Genomic DNA, 25,571 nt, shown 5'->3' on the forward strand with positions numbered 1-25,571 from the left:
AAGGGAAAGGGCAAGGGCAAACAAGGTAAAGCAAAGATTGCTAAGAAAGACCCAACAAAGGACAAAGGCCAGTGCTTCCACTATGGTAAAGATGGGCACTGGAAGAGAAACTGCAAAGAGTACCTTGCAGAAAGGGCGAAACAAAAGCTTGATGAAGCTTCAGGTACATTCATGATCAGTCTCCATTTGTCAGACTCTTATGATAACACATGGGTATTAGATACCGGTAGTGCTTATCATATATGTAATTCGTTGCAGGTTCTGGCAAGGCCTAGGAGACTAGAGAGAGGCGAGATGGACCTCAAGATGGGTAATGGAGCAAAAGTTGCTGTTTTAGCTGTTGGCGAGGTCGCCCTACATCTGCCTAGTGGAGCTTTTATTGCATTAGATGCATGTTATTTTGTTCCTTCTATTATCAAAAACATTATCTCCATTTCATGTTTAACAGTTAGTGGATATAAATTTGTTTTTGAAAACAATGGTTGTTCGATATTATTAGATGATAAGATCATCACGAAAGGAACATTGCATAATGGTTTATTTATGTTAGACACCACTCCACATATCATGAATATAAATATGTCCAAAAGGAAACGAGATGAGTTGAACAGTGCATACCTGTGGCATTGTAGGCTAGGTCACATCCATGAAAGAAGGATTCAAAAGTTGCTAAATGATGGATATCTAGATCCATTCGACTATGTGTCATATGCAACTTGTGAGCCTTGCATTCGTGGAAAACTGACCAACTCTCCATTTAGTGGAACTGGAGAGAGAGCCACTGAGTTGTTGGAACTCATACATAGTGATGTATGTGGACCCATGTCAACTCATGCCATTGGAGGTTACTCCTACTTCATTACATTTACTGATGATTTCTCAAGGTATGGATATGTGTACTTAATGAAGTACAAGTCCGAGGCCTTTAAGAAATTCAGAGAGTATAAGAATGAGGTGGAGAACCAGACTGGAAAGAGTATCAAAACTCTTCGATCAGATCGAGGAGGTGAGTACTTAAGTACAGAGTTTACTCACTTCCTCAAGGACCATGGGATATTATCCCAATGGACACCTCCTTATACACCTCAGCTCAATGGTGTCTCTAAAAGGAGAAATCGTACATTATTAGATATGGTACGGTCCATGATGAGTTTCGCTGACCTACCCATCTCATTCTAGGGATATGCCCTAGAAACCGCAGCTTACCTTCTGAACAGAGTTCCAACTAAGTCGGTGGTGTCTACACCATATGAGATATGGAAAGGGAAGAAGCCTGATCTTAAAGTAGTTAAGATTTGGGGCTGCTCTGCCCATGTTAAAAGACACAACCCCGATAAGTTAAGATCAAGGACAGGGCGATGTAAATTTGTGGGATACCCCAAGGAAACTTGTGGGTATTACTTCTATCATCTCGAGGACCAAAAGGTCTTTGTAGCTAAGAGAGTAGTGTTCCTTGAGAAGGAACACATTCTTGACGGAGACAGTGGGAGAATGATAGAATTGAGCGAGGTTGGAGAACCAAGCTCAAGCACCACTCTACAGCCCGAGTCTGTTCAGGTATCTAATACACAAGTTTCAACTTTACGCAGGTCTGATAGAGTATCCCATCCTCCTGAGAGATATGTGGGACATATTAGAGCAGAGGATGTAGAGGATATTGATCCTCAGACCTACGAGGAGGCTATTATGAGTATAGACTCCGGGAAGTGGAAAGAAGCCATGAATTCTGAGATGGATTCTATGTACTCCAATAAGGTTTGGAACCTAGTTGATGCACCCGAAGGTATTGTACCCATCGGTTGCAAGTGGATCTTTAAGAAAAAGATCGGAGTAGATGGAAAGGTAGAGACCTATAAAGCAAGGCTAGTGGCTAAGGGGTATCGTCAAAGGCAAGGTGTTGACTACGACGAAACTTTCTCACCCGTAGTAATGCTAAAATCCATCAGAATTCTATTGGCTATTGCAGCACACTATGATTATGAGATCTGGCAGATGGATGTGAAAACCGCATTCCTCAACGGGAACCTGGAGGAGGAGGTGTATATGATGCAACCTGAGGGATTCGTGTCCAAGAACTGCCCAGATAAGGTGTGTAGGTTGCTTAGATCCATTTATGGACTAAAGCAAGCTTCCCGAAGTTGGAACATAAGATTTGATGAGGCAATCAGATCTTATGACTTCGTTAAGAACGAAGATGAGCCTTGTGTATACAGAAAGGTAAGTGGGAGCGCTATTAGCTTTTTGGTGTTATATGTGGATGACATCCTCATCATTGGGAATGACATAGGAATGCTATCCACAATAAAGGCTTGGTTATCTAGACACTTCTCCATGAAGGACTTAGGAGAAGCATCTTATATCTTGGGGATTAGAATCTATAGAGATAGATCCAAAAGGATGCTTGGCTTGTCCCAGTCCAAGTACATAGAAACTATTGTCAAAAGGTTTGGCATGGAAAATTCCAAAAGAGGTCTCATACCGATGAGACATGGGATATCGCTTTCTACGAGTATGTCCCCAAAGACTCCAGAAGAAAGGGCGAACATGGATATGATACCTTATGCCTAAGCAATAGGGTCTATCATGTATGCCATGCTATGTACTAGGCCTGATATAGCGCATGCTCTGAGTGTCACGAGCAGGTACCAGGCGGATCCAGGCTTGGAGCACTGGAAAGCAGTAAAGTGTATCCTTAAGTACTTGAGAAGGACTAAGGATCTTTTACTAGTATATGGAGGTAATAGCCTTAAGGTTGAAGGCTACACTGACTCAAGTTTTCAGTCTGATGTCGATGATAGCAAGTCGAATTCAGGGTATGTGTACACCTTGAATGGAGGAGCAGTGTGCTGGAAGAGTTCCAAGCAAGATACCACTGCTGACTTGACCACAGAGGCGGAGTACATTGCTGCATCAGATGCAGCAAAGGAGGGAGTCTGGTTGAAGAAGTTCATCACAGATTTGGGAGTCGTGCCGGATAGTGAGGAGCCGATTTCCCTATATTGCGACAACAACGGGGCAATTGCTCAAGCGAAGGAACCTAGGTCTCATCAGAAATCTAAGCATGTTCTGAGGAGGTTCCACCTTATCAGAGAGATCGTGACCCGAGGAGATGTAGCAGTGGAAAGAGTTCCATCCGAAGATAACATTGCAGATCCACTAACAAAGCCATTGTCTCAGATTGTCTTTGAGCGTCACAGGGGTCTGATGGGGATCAGACACATAGGTGATTGGCTTTAGGTCAAGTGGGAGATTGCTAGTCATAAGTGCCCAGCAAGCCAATCACGTGAGTGATGGCACGTGTGACTTGATACAGAATCTTTTTGCTTATTATATTTTGGCGTATATCACTTTATAACTATTGCATAAATGCATATATATTGTGATGTCCTTGGATTTGTGCAATGGGAATCGGATCATGATGAGATCACGATAATGAGATCGATTCACCTTTAAACACATATCCTAAATAATCCCGGTCATAGGTTACTCGAGAGGGACATCGTGATAACCGGATAGACTGGTGTGCTGTATACCCGTCCATATGATGGATGCAGCTGGTCTCATAGCTGCTCGTGTAGGGACACTAGGGATACAGTACAGGTGCTCATTGGAGAATGAGTTCACTGATTGATCCGCTTACGGAATGCTGGATGGTTGATGATGCCTTATTGTCAGACAACGATTCCGTAGTCCTAGTGGTGTATCTGGTTCTTAGACTTGAGACACCAAGGATGTCCTGTATGAGTGCTCCACTCTTTGATACCAGACTTATAGGTTTGGCTGTTCCCAGATCTAGTACAGCTGGTCATTGGGAGTGGTAGTCGACCTTACGAGGGCTATTGAGTGTCGATAGAGGATCATCCACTCTCGGTATCATGAGAGGAATATCCCATGTGTTCTTGCTCAGACAAATCCCTGGCCAGGGTCATTCGGGTTGAGAGAGAAAGAGTTCTCCGGGAGAATCCGATTAGAGCGAGACTCGAGTAGAAACCGTATGGGTCTGACAGCACCATGCTCGATATACGGTCTCTGGGATATTAGATGGATGAGGGACTATAGGTACATGGTAACTGAGGACAGACAGGTCCAATGGATTGGATTCCCCTGTATCGTCTGGGGACTACGGCGTAGTGGCCTAGTACTTCCGTAGTCGATGAGTCGAGTGAATTATTACAGAGATAATAATTCACTGAGTTAGAAGGAGTTCTGACAGGTATGACTCACGGCCAGCTCGATATTGGGCCTAGAGGGTCACACACATATGGTAGGCATTGCGATGAGTAGAGGTTCAGATATGAGATATCCGACGGAGCCCTTGTCTTATTGGATGCAGATCCAATACCCACTAGGGAAAGGACCCATTAGGGTTTTGACACGGGATCTCTATAAATAGGAGGGATTCACAGCCTCATAGGCTAGAGTCTTTGCTTGCCCTTCCTATTCTCCTCTCCCTCTCCACCTCAGAGTAGGCCTGGAGTTTTGAGGAGCGTCGTCGCAACCCTGCTGTGTGGATCACCGCTAGAGAGGAGGACGCTTGACCTCCTTCACCCTCTCCTGAGGATCTGCAAGGAAACAGGGATATACGATCTCCCTAGGTAACACAATCTCTATACGCAGTTTTGTGTTTTGCGGATTTTGCGCACCAATCTTCGCACGACGACGAACATCTTTTTGGGAATCGGGGATTTTTGTTTTCTTGTTCTTCCGCTGCACATATGATGTCGCCCCCCATGATTTCCCAACATTCATCTCAACATCAATTCTGCTCTTTTGTCTCAGGTCAGAATGTCTCTCCTCTCTTATATAAGTTCTTCCTAGTCCTCTAGTTATTAGTAGATCAAGGTTTGTGCTCCGTCTTCGAATAGTCTAAGGGCAAAGAAAGTCAAGTCCTCTTCATTGGAAGGGGCCTCTCCTATGAACTCGAGAATTTTTTGGGGCTTAGAGTCCATGAGGAGTTCTTATAACTATGATTTGATTGTGAGCACACCTCTTTTGGATCGCCTGAGAACTAAGTATTTTATCTCCATAAAGTTCGACCTACAAGTTCCCCAACCCAGTCAATACCCTTTCGATCCTATCCTAGGGGTTTTCTGCTTTTTTTTTAACATCATTTAGGTAGGCCTTCATCTTTCTTTTTCACCCAATGTTAGTGTCCTGCCTTTAATGGTGGGAAATATCGCCTTCCCAATTGACATCCAACTCATGACACTATCTAATATTGTTTATCGGGGAATATCGACATGTCAATATTACTTCAACCTGTACTCTTATTGTCACTTATTTTCGATTGTGTAATGGGAGAAGTAACTATTACTTAGTCGCTCGAGGGGCTTCAAGGCCAGTGGTGCCCCTTCCAACAATAAGGGTTGGAAGAAACGTTTCTTCCTCATGAGTTCAAGTTAAAATTAGGGGTTCAACCTTACCTAGTCGGCACATTATATTGATAACACCCCTCCCTTCCAATCGAATAAGGAAAGAAGTAGATTAAGTACTTCGATTGAGGTATATATATTTTTTCCTTCGAGGTAGTATGAAAAATGAATGAGAAGTGGTTGATCGATACGGGTCTCAGCCTAGCTCCTTGCGGTATGACCTGAACTTTCTCTTACTTTACTTGACCTTTCTTTTTAATATTTGACTTTATAATTTGGATATGTTACATGCATGAATCTGCATGCCTTAAAAAAGGAAGGAGCCTGACTCTTTGTTAGGTGTGGCAGAGCCCATTCGATCTCAATGATCGCTCACGAGTCATCAATAGATACATTGGATATGCATTGGTCTAAATGTAATGGCAATAACGACCAACCAAAAATGAAATATAAGATTATAGAGAAGAAGACCCCATGCCTTCAAAGGGATGACATGCCTGAAGAGTTAGCTTAGGAAATGGTGCCTCACTCGACTGTAGTGCCAGCACTTTTAGGAGGTCAAAGTTTCAAGTCAGTCTTGGGAAAAAATTGGGGCAAGCTATGGTTAATGCTAGACCTATGCAAGGGGAAGCCCTTGTTGGTTACAAGTGCCCTACAAGCCAATCACGTGAGTGATGACATATGTGATGTGTTATATGATCTCTTTTAGTTATTATTATTATGATATTTTTAACTTTATATTATATGATAAATATATATTATGATGTCCCTAGACCTATGCAATGAGAATTGGATCATGATGAGATCATAATAATGAGATCAATTCACCTTTAAACATAAATCATTAAATATTCCCGATCATTGGTTACTTGAGAGGGTTATCGAGATAATCGAACTGGTATGCTATATACCCGTCTATATGATGGAGGCAGTTGATCTCATAATTGCTTGTATGGGAATACTAGGAATATAGTATAATGCTCATTAAAAAATAAGTTCATTGAATGATCTGCTTACGAAATGCTAGATGGTTAATAATACCTCATCGTAATGAATCCGATAAGTATGAGATTCGAATTGAGAGATGAGTTCTTTGAGAGAATTCAATGAGAGTAAGACTCGGATGGATTCCATATAGGCCTGATATCACAATGTCTGGTATACAATCTCTGAGATATTAGATGGATGAGGAATTATAGATATATAATAACTAAGGGTAGACAGGTCCAATAGATTAGATCCCCTTGTATCGTCTAGAGATTATGACGTAGTGGCATGGTACGTCCATAATCGATGAGTTGAGTAAATTATTATGTGAATAATAATTCACTAAGTTAGAAAGAGTTTTGACAGGTGCAACTCACTGTCAGCTCAGTATTAGGCCTAGAGGGTCACATATATATAGTGGACAACGTGACGAATAAAGGATTTGATATGAGATATCCAATAAGCTTATGTTTTAATGAATCCTTGGGAGAGACTCAATAGGGCATATAATAGTTATTGGATGAAGATCCAATATCCAATAAGAATGATCCGTTATGGTTAATTAAAGGAGGCTCTCTATAAATAGGAGTTGGGACTAAAAGGGTCATAGGCTAAACCTCTATTACTGCCTGACTCCTCATCTCCTCCCCCATTCTTTTTGCAACTGGCTACCCCCTCTCTAGTGTGAGAGAATAACAAGAGGGACTGATCCCTCTTTATATGCTACTGCGTGGTGGTGCATGATCGTGAGGAAAGAATGTGCTGCATGAGGAGGTGCGTCTTTGCTGCGTCTATCATGTGGATCACTGCTAGAGAGGAGTTTGCTAGAGGTCATTCATTTATAGACTATGATATGCAATCTTAAGAGATATACTAGTTTCTCTAGGTGAGAACATCTCACACCCCTTACACGGTTTTGTCGATTTGAGTTTTACGCTCCTGATCTTCGCACGATGATTCAATATGATTATTTTGGGAAATCAGTTTTTATTTTTACTTTTTCGATGTGCATGTAATGCTCCCTAAGGTTTCTCAATAGCCCCTACCCTTCACACTTTACAAATGGTTGACCTGTTAGGCCTGACCCCGGAGACATTGTTGTAGCCCTAGTTGGAAGGTTTGAGGGAGATGCAAAAGGTGTAGGGTAAAGGTTTGGCTATAGGATAGTATTGTCCTAAGTACCTATGCGTAGGGATGGCGAAGCAACTCTACTACTCTCCTTAAAGCTCCTGATTGACACTTACTATAGAAATGAAGTGGTGGTAAGTTAGGCTGCTACCAGCTTTTTTGGCTTCACTTCATCAACTTGTTCATTTTCAATTTGCAGCATGACCACTATGTGATAGCTTTCATTGATCATATTCGAGATGCTGGCATCAGCATTCACTAGTAGTCTACTATGGTTGACAATACTCGGGAGGTCAATGAGCTGTAGAAAGGGAGAGCCTTTACTATCATCGAGGTGAAGGCTTGGGCAATCAAACTAATACATTAATTAGATGACACTGAGCAATGCTGGCTAGCCTCGCCAAGCAATTAAAGGAGGTCTAAGGCCACATTTGTGCGATGGAGGATGAGCTTTTATGGCTTACCCGAGAGTTGGACATGGTAAATGCATGCAACTTAGAGCTCACTTGGGAGCTATACACGATGAAGATGCATAGCTCGGAGCTTATCAAGGAGATTGTGAGGCTATTGAGGAGGCTTACAAGCTAAAGGAAGCAATAAAGGGTGAGCAAAGCCGCATTCTAGAGTACCTAGAGGAAGCTGTCACTAATTATAAGGGGTCCATGAAATTTTAGAAGGGTCTAGAGAGGGTGTAATGGGTTTCATACTAGTTTGGGTTTAGTGGTGATCCACATGATGGATGAGGCAACGACACACCTCCTCTCATGACGCGTTCTTTCCTCGCCTTCGCACACCACTACCCAATAATAAAATCAAGAATGAGTCGGTCCTTCTTGTTGTTCTCATGCCCTAAACTAGAGCTAATGGCAAGGGAGGAAAAAGAGGGAGGAGAATAAGAGATAAGCAATCAAAGGAGTTTAGCTTATTACCCTTTGGTACCTCTTCTATTTATAGAGAGTCCTCTCAACTTAACTTTAATAGATCCTGTCCTATTGGGTATTAGATCTTCATCCAATAACCTTAGCATATTGGATACTAGATTTTCATCCAATTATCCCTAGCTTAATGAAAATTGGATCTCTATCCAAATATCCACTCTAAGCTCTTATTGGGTTTCACCCAAATGGATTCAATAAAACATAGTTTATTAGATATTACATATCTAATCTTTTATTTATTGTGTTATTCACCATGTGTGTATGATCCTTTAAGCTCAATATCGAGCTAGCCATGAGTTACAATTGTTAGAACTCCTTCTGACTTAATAAATTATTATCCTTATAATAATTTATTGAACTTATCGACTATGGATGTACTAGGCCACTATGTCATAGTCCCCAAAAAGGTACAAGGGAATCAAATCTATTGGACCTATTTGCCCTCAATTATTGTGTATTTATAATCTCGCATCCATCTAATTTTCTAAAGATCATATAGCGAGCATGGCGCTGTCAAGCTCACACAAATCAGATTCTTCCAAAGAACTTCTCTCTCAATTCAAATCTTATGCTTATCAGATTCATTATGATTCGATCGACCTTAGCCAAAGATTTGCCTAAGTGAGAACACATGAGATATTTCTTTTATAATACCAAAAGTGGATGATCATCTATTGACACTCAATTGCTCTCATAAGGTTGACTTAATTCTTGATGATCAATTATGCTAGATCTGAAACTTCCAAACCTATAAATCTGGTATCAAAGAGTGAGGTACTCATATAGGGCATCCTTTGTATCTCAAGTCTAAGGACTAGATACACAACTAGGACTAGATATATAACTAGGACTATGAAATTGCTATATGACGATGAGGTATCATTACCCAACAAGCATTCTATAAGTGGATTATTTAACGAACTCATTTTTTAATGAGCACATACACTATATCTTTAGTGTTAGTAGTTATGAGATCAACTACCTCCATCATTTAGATGGGTATATAACACACCGATCTTTTTTATTATCTCTATGTTCCTCTTGAATAAGTTATGACTAGGAATATTTAGAGTTTATGTTTATAAGAAAATTAGTCTTATTATCATGATCTAATTCTCACTACATAGATCTAAGGACATCACAATATATATTTATCAAATAATATAAAATAGAAAATATCATAATAATAATAATCAATAAGATTATGCAGCATATCACACATGTCATCACTCACGTGACTAGCTTGCAAGGCACCTATAACTAGCAATATTCAACCTTATTATTAGATATTTTGAATCGAACCATATGGCTTGTTCGTGCACCTACTTGTTCGGACCTTTCCAGATAAGTCCAACACCACCCCTTTTTGATGTGATGGAATCATCTATGAATAAGGTCAATACCGAGGAGGTGTGCTCGTCAACTACAACCTTAGGCCAAGAGATCAGCTCCAATATGAAATATGTCAATGCTTGAGCCTTAATAGCAACTCTCAGTATATATAAGATGTCGAACTTGTCCAACTCTATCGTCCATCTCAGCATCTACCCCAAAAAGTCAAATCATGAAAGGATCTACCTAAGTGGTTAGTGATCACCTATATAGGATGCGCTTAGAAATAGGGACAGAGTTTCCTCATCCATGTACACCTCAACGTTCCTTCTGATCTAATACTTAAACATTTTATTAATTATCCTTTGGTATGTTACCCTCATATTTTTCAATCCAAACGACATGACTATAATAATATATGCCTTGGGATGTGATAAAAAAAAGTATGTTACCAATACTGAGGCACCATCATTATTTGGTTATATTCCGAAAATACATCCATAAAGATAAGGAGCTCATAGCCTAAGGTAGCATCAACTAATTGATCGATCTGAGGAAGAGGATGACTATCATTCGAACAGTTAAGATCGATATAATCAACATATATTCTTCAATTGTTATTAGATTTTTTTAACCAATGCAGCCAAGAAACAAAAGATTGAAGCTATCACTTCATCCTGATATGATACGTCTCTTTGTGTTGCTGTTCATAGCATACTCCTAATATAGACTTTGAAGAAGAATGACAGAGAAGACAGGGAACAGATGGAGGACAAAGAATTGGATACCAGGGTTGATAAGGTCTGCAGATGGATTGGCTTGGTGTGTGCGTGTCTAGTGCCCAAAGAACAGGACACAGGACTCCTGCTGCTGCATTCATCCACCACTGCTGAGTTTGGTGAAGCGAATAATTTTGTGTAGGTGGTCTCAGGTTGGGTCCATCACTGCAAGCTGAGGTGGTCCAGAATATGAACTGGGCATGTTAGATTTGACCCGAGCTGGACTGCTGAAAATTTTCATGTGGAGCCATCTTAGTGCTTCTCCATTACTCTTCTCTGATATGTGCTACTCTGGTGGCAGTGAGATACTGCTGCATAGCAGGAAACATAACCGAGTTAGATTTGATTAAGAGAAAAACTAATAAATCAAAGTCAGAAGTTGAAAGAATAAGCCTTCTATAAGGATAAGAAGAAGAATGTCTTCTTTCCAACAAGAAAGAAGAAGTGACAGAGAGAAGAAAATTCTGAGTTTGACCTCTATTGTCTTGTACATCAGCAAGTCCTACATCAATTCTTCTGCTCTGCTTGATTTGAGTCATAAGCAATACTATTTATTAGTTACTGAAGCCTTATTTTCAGGTGCAAATAGCAACACAATCTAAATTATTTAGGCCACAAGTAATTGCATGTGACAACAATTTAACACCTACTCAATCAGCCCTCACTCTGGCATAGAATCAACACAAGGGATGCTGTACTTCTTAACACTATCGCTTCAGCATGCATGAGTTTGAAATGTGATTGCTATTGGCATATGGCATGGTGTGATGAGCTCAGAGGTTTTGGTTTTGGACTTGGTCGAGGCATGCAGGTACGAGGCAGCAGGAGAAGAAATACCATGATTTTGGCGTTTTCTTTGAGAGGGAGAGGCCAATCCTGCAGACTGAGAGGTCACTGACGAGCAAGACGACGAGAAGAAAAAGGTTAAACAAGAGATTACAACCCCAGCCTGCTCCTTCTGCAGCCACGCGTGCCTCCCTCTCTGTCTCTCCCTCTCCTATCTTACCCAGAGGAAATGACGAAGGTGTTCGACAGGAGCCTCAGACAAGGCGCTGTCCTCTGAGACGAGCAAAAAGCCATCACGAGCTTCTGAACAATCACAAGCCGCCCTATTCAGGTTGCAGAAACAGAGAGAGAGAGAGCATTGATATCAGGGAAAGCGAGATACTGTACTTCTTTGAAGCTTTTCAGCAATGTATAATGATCATTAGTCCGTGTGGTGTTACGGTCTGATGGGTTGTTGCTTACTGTAGTCGAAGACGCTTAATCTCAGCACCAAGATAATGGCAATCGCAAGCCAAGTCGGATGCCACCGACAACGTGGCTGCGCAGTCTGCCTCCCGTCTCCACCATGGCTGACTGCTGCCAAAGTCTTACTCTTCGAGGAACATTTCCACACGGGACAGTCTGAATAAGGAATATGCACATCATAAAATAAAATAAAGAAACAGAAACGTTTCCCATGGCAATTCGGATTTCTTATCTCATCTTAGGAGAGGCATAGATGAAATCAACAAGATATAAAGATATCCCAAATATTTTCTGCCTTGTCATGAGAACCAATCTTTCAATCCAAACCAGCTAAAATTTTCGAACAGAATGAACCAGCAAAAGAACTCTATCTCAAAAGTTCATATTTAGATCCAAGCCAGCAAAAGCGAAGTTTCATATAAAAGTTATTTTCTATCTTCATTTCTTGCATTCTCAGATGGTCGTCCACTTTGGGATCCATTTTCTTCAAATAAATGTACAACACACAAACACCTTGATTGTCGGTGACGGCAAAGAAAGAAAATTAGAATCCCTGTCCTGGAACTCTTGTGCTACCCATTCCCTTTCCCCAAACATATGAGCAACAAGGAAGTACTAAATCAAAGCGTGAAGTACATGGGTGGCGGATGGACTATTTGAGCCTTGGACATGGAAGTATTTCCAGTTTGCAAGCTATCAATAATTGATTCCTGTATTTCAAATGGCTGGATCTCGGCTATCCTCTCCGGAACTACCCTTCCATTATCTTCAACCCTGGCCAACACCTCGAAGTGCATTATAGCCTTCTCAGGCTTTGTTTTCCATGCAGGAAAAACTGACCAATCAACCTCTCCCTCTCTATCAAGAAGCTTCTTCTCTACCGCAAAGCCCATTTTCACATAGGTTTGTGCAGACACCTGTGCCTTGACCAATCTGAAGGATCCCTCTTCAGACCCCTTTTTCCCTAGTACTGATGCCAATAATTCCTCAAAACCATGAAGGCTTGGATCTGATCCATTAAGCGACGTCAGAGGCCACAACGTGGTCCTACGAGATCCATCAACTTTGTCAGATGGTTCTGGGACGGAACGAGAAGAAAGCTCAACAAGACCAGGTGCAAGACGCTTGAGCTTCAGTTTGTCATTGGGAGATGCCGAAGGGGATGAAGTGAGGGATGTTGGGCCAACTATTCGCAGTGAAAGGAGCGGTTTCTGGTTGCTACGTGAAGCATGGCGGAGGGCTTCAGCTATGGATAGCAGGGCTGATGCCACAGGACGGTTTTTTGGGTGACTGCGGTTGAGGGGAAGGGGGAGATCAATTGGGTGGCGAAGGCTAATGGACTTGGCACCCTTCACTGTCACCGCTGCACCATCCGATAGGATAACCTTCTTCAGTGCACCAGCTTCCACATCATGCTGCATGGTGGTGACAAACAGCAAAGCATGTTATGTCTGGGAATATCTACAAGATCATTGAACATGTAAGCCACGATGAAAATAAAATGGTCTTAGGAAGTACAGAAAACCCTTTACAGGCTTTGGTCTACCAATCAAATAGTGATGCCAACACATGGCCACCAAACACAAGGAAAAGAAACATACAAGAAGTGTCTGAAGCAGGACAAGACTAGCATACATATAGAGCAATCTAAGTATGCACATTAAAGAAAACCAAGAGCTGATTAAGATATCTGTTATTTTGTGTAAATGTTAGACACAGGTTGTAATTGAAATTCTTGCCATTCGCAATCATGCAGACATGTAACTATGAACCCATGAGGATATTTAGAGGCAATATCTGTTCAGATCCACTCTGTATCTAAATCTAAATTTAACCAGGTTTGAAGAATCCAAATCCAAACTAAAACCCAATAGGTGGCAGGTTCATATCAGAATCTGTACTAAACAACTAGATATACATGTTAATTGTACATGAATACAACCTTTTAATAATAAATTTCAGCTACATTTTAGTTATAGATGGCTTAAGGGACACCCACAGCTTACACTACTTATCAATCAAATACCATAAATAATTATCAGGCTGACACATTTTTGTTACAATAATCTGACATATATGAACAAAACATACTTAGCATAACATATTACTGCATTGTACCCATATTGAATAAGCTATCGAACACGAGAAATCCACATGCCACTCAATATCTTTATGGAACTTTCAGGGAATTATACGAATATAATCAGGTTGGAGTCAGGTCCGTGAAGTTATCAAGTTCAATCGACACCCCCAAGGAAAGTAGGTAGATTCTCAGAACCACCACAACTGCATCAACGAGTTATCTTATGATTTCATAAACTCACGTATCCTAATTATTTAAGTAATGAACATAATTCATGATTTCATTGTTTCATCTACCTTTATCAAATGAAAAAAAGAAGCCTATGCACTAAACATTTTCATAATTTCAGCTACAAAGATAATTCCTGAAAAATTGATTAGAAAATATATATTGTCAGGAGAATTTTGATGTGATTAGAAACATCAAAAGATTGAGTTGAAGCGAATCGCGTACCGGCAAAGAGAGCCTCATGTCGTCCCCGTCTTGGATCCACAGCTCCATCGGGCCGGCGAGCTGAAATGGGGGCAATACTGGTGAAACCCTATCATCTGACCCTCTCCCAATCTCGGCCAACCCCTTCTCCTCCTCCTCCTCCTCCTCTTCCTCCTTTGCCACCCTAAAGATGGGGAGGTCGACGAAGTCCCATCGGCTGACGTCCTCCAACAGCCTTATCGGGATCACCCTCTTCTCCACCTCGACATCGAACTCATACGCCACCGCCTGCCCCACCAGCGCGTCCCGCACGTCGAACCCGGAGACTTTCAGGTCCTCCGACTGGAACCCTAATCCCTTCACGATCAGGTCCCTCAATTCCTTCAATCAAATCATCAGAATTTCTCAATGCAAACATAACATCACAATCAGAAACCAAATTCCGGGAGCAAAATCAAAATTTTAGGGAAAGATCGGTTACTGAGATCGCCTTGGGTGCCGCGGAAGTCAAGGTCTCGGAGGAGATTACGGCGCCCGTCGCTCCGATCGCGAAGACGATGAGGCAGATCGCAACGAATCGAGAGTGGATCGCCATGAGCAACCGAAATCGAGGTTTTGATTCTCTTTTCGAGACACTTATATTCTTCCGATGGAATGGATGTAAATAAATGGCGAGATTTTGGGCTCCAAAAAAGGCCGCAGATGTTTCTGGAAGAACAGTTCTTACCTACCACACATGCTTTCCTCATTGATCTACTCCTATAATGATTGGTCAATACCGTGGGGGTGGCAGGTACATCTGTGGGTTTATTTGTCCAGTGAGACAGGAAGGAGGAAGTTTAGGCGCGAAGTCGACGGCGTGTTCGGCGCCGCGTGGATGGCGGTCTGTGTCAGAATCTAGGATCAGATAGAAAGGGATCCGCTCCAAACCGCATTTCAAATGGGAAACCTCCAACTACCACATCTCGACCGTCCATTGAGATGGGCCCCACAGGTCGCAGGTGGATCAAACCATCTGTTCCGGACATACTCATCCCATCACAAGCAGACTATGGCCGATCTCAGTTTATCCAATTCCCCAACAACATATTAATTATTTTAATCTAAAAAAATCTTTATATTTTTTTGAGAAAGGACAGACAATTATTCATTAGTGCAATAAAATAAAACATTTACAACCTTGCAAAGAATCTAGGATAACTACAGTGGCAAATTCTGTACAGAAACTAGGATAAATTACAGAGGAAAAAGAAGGAAAAATATGATACAAAAATTTGAGAACATGCCTCATCACAACCCAGGACTGTTCAAGGCCTCATACCAACTGCTCCAAAGTTCGGCAAAGGATCTGGATGCTTCGTCAGCAAGTTGAGGAAATTATAAGTACCATGTAATCTATTGTTCATCCCACCATTACTCACAGATTCCTCGTTTAGGTGTCTGCAACTTGATCCAGAAGGGGAAACTTCATGCAGGGATTGCCCACTTGCAAAACATGTTTCCTGTTGTCACAAAAACATCGGTGAGACCAGAGAAAACTGATTCCTAGGAGATGATAAAACTCTATGCTATTAGGAAGATCAACTAGAACCTTCCAATTAACTGATATCATTCAGAGTTCATGAAATCCAGAGACATCAATCTCATAATTGCTTTTTTTCAGGATCATATCATCTACCAAGAAAATGTGGATTGAGAGAAGCCTAATAATTTACAGTTCACTAATTCTCAAAGGAGCACCCAACTTCCATCGGATATTACCTTAGCAGAATTAGGAAATGTAATATACAAAATTTATCTAACAAAAGAGTACCTGTGATTGATGCCGCAAGTCTTTGCTAGAATATGATTGTTCTTTACTGCATGGTGACGGCTGAGCATTCAACACTGGGCAAAGGCGGCATGCTTCTTGAGCAGGTTTCTCGGGAGTATAAAAACATGGATTAAGTCCACCGCTTGACCCTCTTTCTCCCTTCCCGTAATATGCCGAGCATGGGTGATCATGAGAGTGCAAATAGTAAGAAGTATGGTGCTCCTCTCTGCAGACGGTAGGACTGTCAATCTGCGACCCGGCGTAAGCCACAGAGCTATGGCCTTGGTGATGTTGGACGATGCAGGCATTAGAATGATATGTTTGCATACTTGGACCAGGATGCAACATGTAAGGTGGGTTTCTGATAAGAGAAACAACCGGTGACTGCATCATGCTTAGATAACTAGCTTGGGGAGTAGTAGATTCCTCTATTTTGATCCCTTGTTTGGCAGCAAGATCCATTACTTGCTGTTGGTCAAGCCCCAATCCCAAGAGCACATTCCAAAGCTTTCTCATTGCATCTCTTTGATCATGGATGACTTGATCTCGCATTGCCATCTCAAATTGAAGTTCAGTATTTGTCATTCCCTGTATTTTTTTTCCAAACATTAGATTATATCATTCTCTACATAGACTTATGAGTTACAGCATTGTTTCAACACTTACTAGGAGTCTGTACTGACTAAGAATGTGCAGATAAGTTCTGTTGCCATTGTTACTAATGGCTTCATCAATCATATCTTGAAGCTGATGTCGATGTTTCTCGTTTATCTCTATATCCTAAAGAAATGGATGCATAATTGGTAAGTTGTTAAAATAAGCAACGCAACAACACATTACAAATACTAACCTTTTTGTAACCAGTACCAGCCTCATCATTATCACGGATGTTATCCAAAATAACTTGTCTCCTCGACCTTAGTGCTCGAACAACTGCTCCATCCTTCTCTATAACCTAGGTATACATATAGCCCATTCTTAGAAGTCAAGGTCAGATATATATAGTAATTATACCCAACTCATCTCGCAAAAGATATATTGCAATGATTAAAAGGGGGTGAGTGACTATAGATGGATCACTATAAAGCTTAGTGCTTCAATTGTCATGCTCACAAACAATAGAACCCTACAAGTGAGTTGGGACACCATATAAAGTTGCATACTTCTACATTATGGGTGAGAACACATGACAGTGCTTTGTACCCATGCCCTCATCCTGGCACATGTACAAGACACAGCAATAGTTACTAAGGGGATCTCGTTTATTGTCCTGATGTGTCTCGACAGAATATCTAGCGTTAGCACTCTAGAAGGCAACATTTGACGGGAATAGGCATGCAGCATCATGCTGCAATCTCAAGCATACCTAGTTAGGCTTATTCATAATCCTCCTTGTCATAGTTCAACTATTTCCTTAATTACAAAGATGCTCCCCATTACCACATCCCAAGAGGTCACATTACTTGAAGAATAAATATTGTGCAAGATACTTAGAACATATTTCATCTTGTCTAAGTGACATTCACCATGGAATGGAAAATGTAGGAACCTAACCTTCTTAATTGTATCATGAACAACTACTGGAAAAAGTTCCCCATATTCTACAATGGCCTAGGTGACCTGAGTTATCAAGGTTCAAGTCACAGAAAACAGCCTCCTGCTTGTAGGAGCTTTGTGCACTGGGCTTGCGCTTTTACATTTCATCATGGCCTAGGCACTAAAAACAAGCTTTTCATGGAGTAAAAGTGGCCCAGAATTGGACATATGACAATGGAATTTTTAAAATATGATTCTCTATAGATGAGGAATGTGGAGGCACAAACTAGATATACAACTCCAAAAGAAAAGTAGGTACGACCACAGGTTCTCCAGATTTAATTATTATGAAAGAATTACATATTAATTATGCATTTTTCGTATTCCTAAGGTGTTTCTTTAGATGAATGGAATGTGTAAAATGAATAAATACAAGGAAATACTAAAATTTTAAACCTCTTGCATAGCAATTGCATCATCAAGGTGCTGTAGCTCAGTGCGGTTCCGTATGTTAGTTTCTTCAATCTCAAACAGTGCTTTTTGCAGATTTATGCGTTCCTGTACATTCTCACTTGTTTCACGACTTAATATATTCAACCATGATAGTTCATTGTCTGCAGCTGTTTCCACTTGTTTTATGCTTAACTGAGATTCCTTCTCAGCTAATTCTTTTCTTAGCCGGCTAACCTCAATCTGCACAATAAAATAAAGTTGAAATCACAAAGGCATTCTTAACCCAAGGAAAAAAGAGTGGATGATTCTGTCAATATGATTACCTGGAGACTATCAATCATTCGTTGATAATCTGCAACATGGGTATGGACTGTCCCAATGTTTTTCTGAAAGAGGAGCAAATCAATGATTATATAGTAGTCATCTCCATGATTTCTGTGTCAAGTCATGAGGATTATCCATACAAATAATAATGCTACACAATTCTAAGCATGTTTTGTGTTACATAGATTCTAGTAATTCTTGTTAACATCAATATGCGAGGGCTAACTATTAAACAGTGAAAGCTTACTTCACCCATCTATCTGCCAATTTAAGTTTATGATCTTTATAAAGCATTGGAAGGAAAAAGCTTATAGGTCTCAATTACTTATACCAATTAAATAATAGATTCAGCCTTACATGAACTTGGGTTTTGATCTCCTTAGCTCTGTCAGCATATTTCAGGGTATTGATAGTGTGGTGATACTGATCATCAGCAGGTGATATAGTTGCAACCATGATTGTTTGAGAATTGCCACTAAGTCCATCCTTTAGGATACGGGTCAACTTGCTGTAAAAAACTTAAGTGTCAGTAACACACGACCAAATGTGGTGTCTGAAAAACCATCCACATACCTGTTGCGATAAGGGACATATGCTAGACCCTTTTTCTGTTGCTTGCCAAGGGCATTTATGCAATTTGCCAAGGCAAGCAAAGAACGGTTGATATTAGCTCCATCCCTTAGCTTTTGGCCACCACTATTAGTTTCAGAAGCCCTTTCACTGCATATGGGGTCATTGTCAGTTTCTTGGATTTATGATTTTGCAGAAGCAAATATAAGAAGTCTCCCTAAACAGAAACCAACCTGCCAGCAAGGTCAACTAATGCAAGTTTTCCACGGAGAATCTGACTCTGATATTGGTTTCTCTGCTTTCTTTTTACAGTAATCTCCAGAACTGCATGTGAACTTCAAAAACAAGTTTTAAAAAAAGTAGTTAGGTTTTTTTATTCCTTCTGGATCTTGGACAAACTGTGATTAGATATTTTATCAAAGAACCATATATGAGGGTTGAATGAAAAAAAAACTAATGGAAAATGCAGTTCAAGTGCTCTGGGAGATTTTGAGAGCAGGAATGATTAGATTGGTTGATGTCAAGAAAGAATTTAATTGCTGATTCCTAATCGATAGTAATAGTATGTGACATTTAGAAGCCTATAAGAATATGAAATAAATATGCATCACGGAGAGTACCTAACTCTGTTGAACTTGAAATATGAATTTGTTCGTAACTGATAGCAATAGTATATGACATAGAAGCTTGTAAGAGTGTAAAATAAACATGCATTATGGAGAATACCTAGCACAATTTAACTTGAAATTTGAATTGTTCATCTTGATGGACAGGTAAATGTAGGAAGTCCAGAATAAGTATGACATCAATTTTGGAAACTTTATTATTTTTAAATCTGCTAACAACACTTCAGCAAGTATTTAACGACACAAACTGGCAAGACATTGTACTTCATCCAAAAAGGAAAACAGAATTTTTTAAAAAAATTGTTGACTGAGTTACCGTGATGAGGTTGCATTTGCCTCTGTGCTTTCAGTTTTGCGCCTGCTATTTCCAAGATTCAAAAGTTCAAGAATCTTGTCAGCTGATTGAACCTGACGAGAATGGATCAAAATTATTAAAAACTTTGCCAAGAAACCTATAGGTGCAAAACACATGCAGATGACAGAAGTACAAAGTAATAAACTAAGGAGAAAAGAAGTACGAGCATCAACTTATAATTATGGCACTGATCAGACGGATAGATCATGTGCATTCTTAAGGATTTTTTATTGCTTTATTGGATGTCTTGGAATGAAAAAATGAACAAATGTTTCCAATTACAAGGAAAGAGACAATGGCAAGAGTAATAAATAAACAAAAGTTCAGCTGCTTAGAAATGGTAATCAGAAGCCAAATGGGACCAACAATAATTTACAAAAAAAAAAAGCCTAGATGATGCAGCTATGAGGGTACTTTGATTCTGATATGACATGCTCAGTCGGAGAAAACTCAATGAAGATAACTATGGCATATTATTTATGTTCCAAACAAAAAAATTGTTGGAAATAGAAATCAGAAGCAAAATGGGACGAACAAGAATTTATTAAAAAGACCTACATCTGCAGCAATAACTGCTATTTTGATTCTGATATAACATATTCAGTCTGAAAACACTCAATGAGGATAACTATGACATGTATTATTTATGTTCCAAACAAAAAATCTATACAAAGAAGAGGAGAGAACCTTAATGCTTCTTAAACCAGCAACTACAATGCCATGCTCAGGATCTTCCCTAAGCTCCAAATGTCCTGATGATTTTTCAAGCAAATCATAGATGACCTGAAAATGCATAGAAAGGAAACCTTTTTAGTGCTTCCTATGTAATAGGAAAAGCAAGGTAAATAATGACAACATTATTCAGTACAGAGAAGCAAAACCATACTTCATTGTATACTTCAAGGAAAGAACAAGAGACTTCGAAGATGTCTGAAGTCTTATCTTTCTTGATAAGGTCAAAAATTGTATGCAAACTAAGAACCATGAGTCCAGGGTCCTTAGGGGTCCCAACCATTGTGTAAGTTTTACCACTGTAAAACAGGTTGAAAATATAAGCATCTTAAATGTATAAATAAAACAATGGTAGTGACTCAAATGCAGCCCAAGGTGCCTGAAAAGTGAAGAGTTGTATTGCAACAAAAGATAAAAACTAGAGTCTATTTACATGAAGCAATGAAGTAAGATACCAGATGAGTCAAATTGAAATAACATGTACATATGATACCTAATATGTAAAGACCAACAAAGAGATTATGAATAGCTTGTGATTATGTAGAGATACTTATTGCTAGTTGAATTTCAGGTTTCATGACTTTGAACAACCTAATTATATACATAAGAACATTCCAATCTTTGAAAATTAAAACACCCGTATAGTTATGTTGAGAAAGATTTTTTTTTCTAAAATTAGCCAATTATGTGAATGTAAAAATCTTAACAAAGCAACCCTTTAGCTCATAAAGTTATATGAATTGGATGCACAAAGATAAAAACAGAAACAGCTATTTTAACCAATGAGTTTCCATAGGCAGGCAAATTCTAGCTCCGATCTAATATACATTAGGTTAAATTGTTGCATCTGAATGTATTAATATTAATCCATGTAACTAATATAGACAAAAAATATAACAAGTTCCAATCTTTCTGGTCTTTGTTACACTTAAAAGATCTGTTAACTTCCATAATTAAAAAACTATATTAGAGAACTTTTGCCTTCACACAGATGATAAAGAAAATGAAGAAAACTATATCACAACCTAAATACCTTCCTGTTGAACCATATGCAAATACAGTGGCATTAAGACCTTGAATCACGCCAGCAATTGTAGATGAAATGTTCCTATAAACATCCTGCAAAAATAAGAAAAGTTGTGGCAATGAATAAGCAGTTGCAAAATGCATGTCAGTCCAAAAGTCTATATACACAGAAAATATGCGTAGCACAAAATTGTAATGACATAATATGAAAACTACTTAAATTACACAAATAAATTGTACAAGGGCATAAAAAATATTTCCTCCCAAATTAACAATCAAACAAAATTACAACCATCACCACTTAAAATAGAACAGAGAAAAAGGGCCCTTTCTCTCAAAGAGAACAAGTGTAATAATTAGATTCTTTTCCAGGGGAACAACCTTTTGCTAGAAGGAAATGAGGATCAAAATAACATTAAAAAAAATCTGCCAATATCACAAATGGAGATATAATATCTTCACAAAGTGTTGTCATCAAATGTAGGGATGAGTAGATATAACTATGTCGCCAATCATATTTCCTAATGACACCAGCTCTACTGCAACTTAAATAGTGTGATTGACAATATAAAAATGAAAAAATTCTTCATCACCATGTATGCCACAACGAAAACAACTTGGATAAAGTCATGATCCCTGAACAAACAAGTTAGGTATCAGAGAGGTTTTCTGAATAGAGCCAACAATATAATTTTAAGGATGAGTGTCCCAGGTTGAAGTTCAGTAAATATTTAATAATATTAAGAACCAAGGTCTTCGTTTTCCGCCATTGCTGGTGTAAATTGATGCCAGAGTTCAAAGTATTAAAGCTATCTGATGCTTATGAATTTTGCAAGATGAACACACCATCAAACATTACTATCTTGAGGTAATAATTACAGTATTTAACGAAAATAAAAATAATTGATTCTTTAATTATATAAGGCAATCTACAAGCACAGAAAATTGTTGCCATTAACTAGGTAAGCAAGGAGATATATTTCCACTTGCATGTTTGGTTGGAGAAACTACTTGTCCTCTGGTCAGAAATCCTGAAACACCAGCCAAAAACAAAAGAAAAGAAAAAACAAAAAGGCAAAAGAAGGCAAGGATCTACGTACTGCATTAGTACATCCAGGTCCAAATACGTGATCAAAGGTATATCTTCTCTCTTTGGTTCGATTCTGGATGAGGTCGAGATAGTCCTTTGACAGGTCGGGGTCCAAGACAATTAAGCTCTGTAACACAAGAAACAAGCATCATCATGCTTTCTATTTAGCAGAAGAAATTATGGCTTCAAAATGATGAAAAGAAAAACTAAATATTTTTGTAATTAGCACCTTATCATTGGTCACTTGAATAATATGCCTACTTCGCTTTTGTTCTGCTTCAGTCAATGGCCTGCATTTTACTGCCACCTATAGAAGAAAACCAAAATATCATAGAAAAGAACTCTTCAACAATATTCACAGGATCATCAAACTTCTGCTACTAAATCTTCCCAGAATGAATTGAATGACGTACCAATAGGCTTGCAGTCCTTTTTGATGATGGAGCTCTGATGCTTGGCATTGTCGATCAAAGATCCAGCTCAACCACAAGACACCCTTGTTTTTTTGCTGAAAACAACGAAATGCGCCTAGATTTACCTACCAAACTAATGAAAGATACGATATTTATCTACGCCGCAGATTCTCCCTCACGTCCTAGAGCATATAATCACTAAACAAAGAATCCATCAACGTTTTCACCGAGATTTCCCATTCACACTTACTTCTCCGTCCGTACGTAACACCAAAACGATAACGAAAAGTCAACAGCCACTCACAAACACAAACACTAATTTTCCGAATAATTCTCAAGAATCACAGCATTAAAACCCTAACCGAACAAAATCTGCGCACCAAAATCGACGACTTTGTGTTCAAAGACCACCAAAAAAAGATCATCGACCATCTCGGAAGCCCCTAAATCTGCATTTCCTCCGCGAGAAACGCATAAACCCCCCGACGCACAAGCTCTAAATCCCGATGAAACAAAAGCTAAAGAAAGTGACATCAGAACAACCGGCATTGGCTCCCGGAGCTCGCATTCACCAGGACCAACCGGAATCTTCGGCCTCTGAAGCCAAAAAAAGGCATTAGAAAGAGCCCAAGATTGCGCCTGGGTCCGTCTCAGCGACCGTCCACCGACATGAACGCCAAATTAGCGAAGCTTTAATAGCATCCGCAGTGCTGCTTTTAATTCCTGCCTATAATGGTGGCAGATGAGATGACGGAGGAGGGAATCAGTATTGCTTCCGCTGCTCCGCCGGAACACTTCAACATCATCGCCCCAGAAGGGGGGCTTGGCACCGCACGATTGGCATCAAGATTCGCAAGGCCCGAATCATAGCTCTCCGGAGGCAACAGATATCGGACAAGGATTCGTCGGAAGTCACGAGACTGCCACGGACACCAACAATTGCACAATGATGAGCTGGTGGATTTGGTTTGTGTGTTTTGAGCCTCATGGCTTGTCATGATGTCCTCAAATGGATATAATAATATCATATGTAATATTATTATATGACAAGGCAACAAATCATGTACTGCCAAAATAATTAAAAATATTGCATTGGGAGACCCAAGTTTGAGTTATTTTATTCATTTGTTCAAGTGTAATTTTCCATGTTATGTGTTTTCTCCTTTTTTTTTTGTTTTGGATGGCAGAGAAACACAAACATCATTAGGATTTTTTGTTGAAAATTTTTACCATAAAAAAATGATATATATATATATATATATGATATCATCATAGGAATTCATCTTTACTCTTTTGATGATTAAATGATCAAATGTGTTTATTTTTCCAAGTAAAAATAGAAGGTTTCTTTGTTTGGTTCTCAATAAAACAATTTATTATGCTGCCTAAACTACTCCCTCATTAAATCCATTCATGATTCTAACAACACTTGTTAAAAAAAACACTTTTATTCAACATTGAAATCGTATTTCATCTATATAGGTTTTGAGTATTTAGAGAGGAAGGTATAGTATTCAAGTCTTATGTAGAGGTCATTTATTAAAAATGGCTAAATTCAAATTGCACCATATTTTTAAACCAAGTTGAAAATTCATTTTAGTAGCAAAAAAATTCGAGTATACAATTTTCATAATACCTCTGATGGATGCCAGTAATTTTAAGCTAAATTTTCTATCAGAAATTGTTAAGCTGGCTCTAATTTGCTAGCACAGCCACAGAGATCAACAAAGAGTTGAATCCCAGTAAGTGGCATTCACTAAAATGAATTGAGAGAGAGAGAGAGAGAGAGAGAAAGAGCAAGTCAAAGTCACTGTAGGACTGATTCTAAGAATGCATATTAGTGATCAGATCGGAGAGCACTTCCCGTCAATCCCTCTCTCTTTCTCTCTAATACATGCTGTCTGAAAAGATCAAGCTGGCTCCTGTGAGTCCTTGAATCTGCCAGCACAGTTGAATTCCAGATAGTGGCATTCACTGAATCAGATGAGAGAGAGAGAGAGAGAGAGAGAGAGAGAAAGATCACAAGTCAAAGTCACTGGCCTGGTTGTGACATTGAATGTTTGTGATGGGATTGGGGGGCACTTCCCAGCCATTTGTCTCCGTCTCTCTTTACTTTGAATGGCTTTCCCTCTCCGTGAAAGAAGAGAAGAGAGATGAGGTAGCAAGGAGTAGCCATGCAATGGAAACAAAAGCAAGCCAAGTGTTATCATTACGAGCTTTAAAAGATGGATAAAAAGGGACGGCGTGGTTGAGAGCAGGGGGAGGCATTGATGGGGGCTTTTAAGGTGGCCGGACAAAAAGGCCGGTGGGTGGAAGCCCCCAGCGGCGACC

The 25,571-nt window shown here is 39.6% G+C and overlaps 2 protein-coding genes across 3 annotated transcripts; both read right to left on the bottom strand.

The window, feature by feature from the left end:
- Positions 1-12,136: 12,136 nt before the first annotated feature.
- On the bottom strand, positions 12,137-14,972 carry LOC135612031 (protein TUNICAMYCIN INDUCED 1-like). Its single transcript, XM_065107752.1, has 3 exons — positions 14,784-14,972; positions 14,324-14,683; positions 12,137-13,202 (listed from the first exon to the last, which is right to left on the bottom strand). Exons 1-3 carry the CDS (start codon positions 14,895-14,897, stop codon positions 12,408-12,410), a joined length of 1,269 nt encoding a protein of 422 aa, XP_064963824.1. The 5' UTR covers positions 14,898-14,972; the 3' UTR covers positions 12,137-12,407.
- A 451-nt stretch (positions 14,973-15,423) lies between these two features.
- Positions 15,424-24,061, bottom strand: LOC135612032 (kinesin-like protein KIN-8B). Of its 2 annotated transcripts, none has more exons than XM_065107754.1 (17): positions 23,784-24,061; positions 23,241-23,335; positions 23,057-23,134; positions 22,838-22,954; positions 21,745-21,830; positions 20,866-21,010; positions 20,667-20,762; positions 19,941-20,032; positions 19,232-19,333; positions 19,002-19,148; positions 18,786-18,936; positions 18,428-18,490; positions 18,108-18,344; positions 16,966-17,070; positions 16,782-16,895; positions 16,116-16,703; positions 15,424-15,804 (listed from the first exon to the last, which is right to left on the bottom strand). In XM_065107754.1, exons 2-17 carry the CDS (start codon positions 23,286-23,288, stop codon positions 15,610-15,612), a joined length of 2,364 nt encoding a protein of 787 aa, XP_064963826.1. In that variant the 5' UTR covers positions 23,289-23,335; positions 23,784-24,061; the 3' UTR covers positions 15,424-15,609. The 2 variants fall into 2 exon arrangements, with proteins under 2 accessions (XP_064963826.1, XP_064963825.1); XM_065107753.1 differs by having other exon boundaries at positions 23,621-24,061.
- Between the last annotated feature and the right edge of the window lie 1,510 nt (positions 24,062-25,571).

The sequence above is a fragment of the Musa acuminata genome, chromosome BXJ2-5, assembly GCF_036884655.1.
Source record: "Musa acuminata AAA Group cultivar baxijiao chromosome BXJ2-5, Cavendish_Baxijiao_AAA, whole genome shotgun sequence".
In the NCBI taxonomy this organism is placed as follows: Eukaryota; Viridiplantae; Streptophyta; class Magnoliopsida; order Zingiberales; family Musaceae; genus Musa; species Musa acuminata.

Coding starts and splice junctions, on each gene's coding strand:
- LOC135612031 (XM_065107752.1), bottom strand. CDS start 14,897: ATGGCGATCCACTCTCGATTCGTTGCGATCTGCCTCATCGTCTTCGCG. Junction 14,684..14,783: donor CGGCACCCAAGGCGATCTCA/GTAACCGATCTT, acceptor ATTTGATTGAAG/GAATTGAGGGACCTGATCGT. Junction 13,203..14,323: donor ACATGAGGCTCTCTTTGCCG/GTACGCGATTCG, acceptor ACCACCATGCAG/CATGATGTGGAAGCTGGTGC.
- LOC135612032 (XM_065107754.1), bottom strand. CDS start 23,288: ATGCCAAGCATCAGAGCTCCATCATCAAAAAGGACTGCAAGCCTATTG. Junction 23,135..23,240: donor AAAGGACTGCAAGCCTATTG/GTACGTCATTCA, acceptor TTTCTTCTATAG/GTGGCAGTAAAATGCAGGCC. Junction 17,071..18,107: donor ATGCAATTGCTATGCAAGAG/GTTTAAAATTTT, acceptor ATGTATACCTAG/GTTATAGAGAAGGATGGAGC.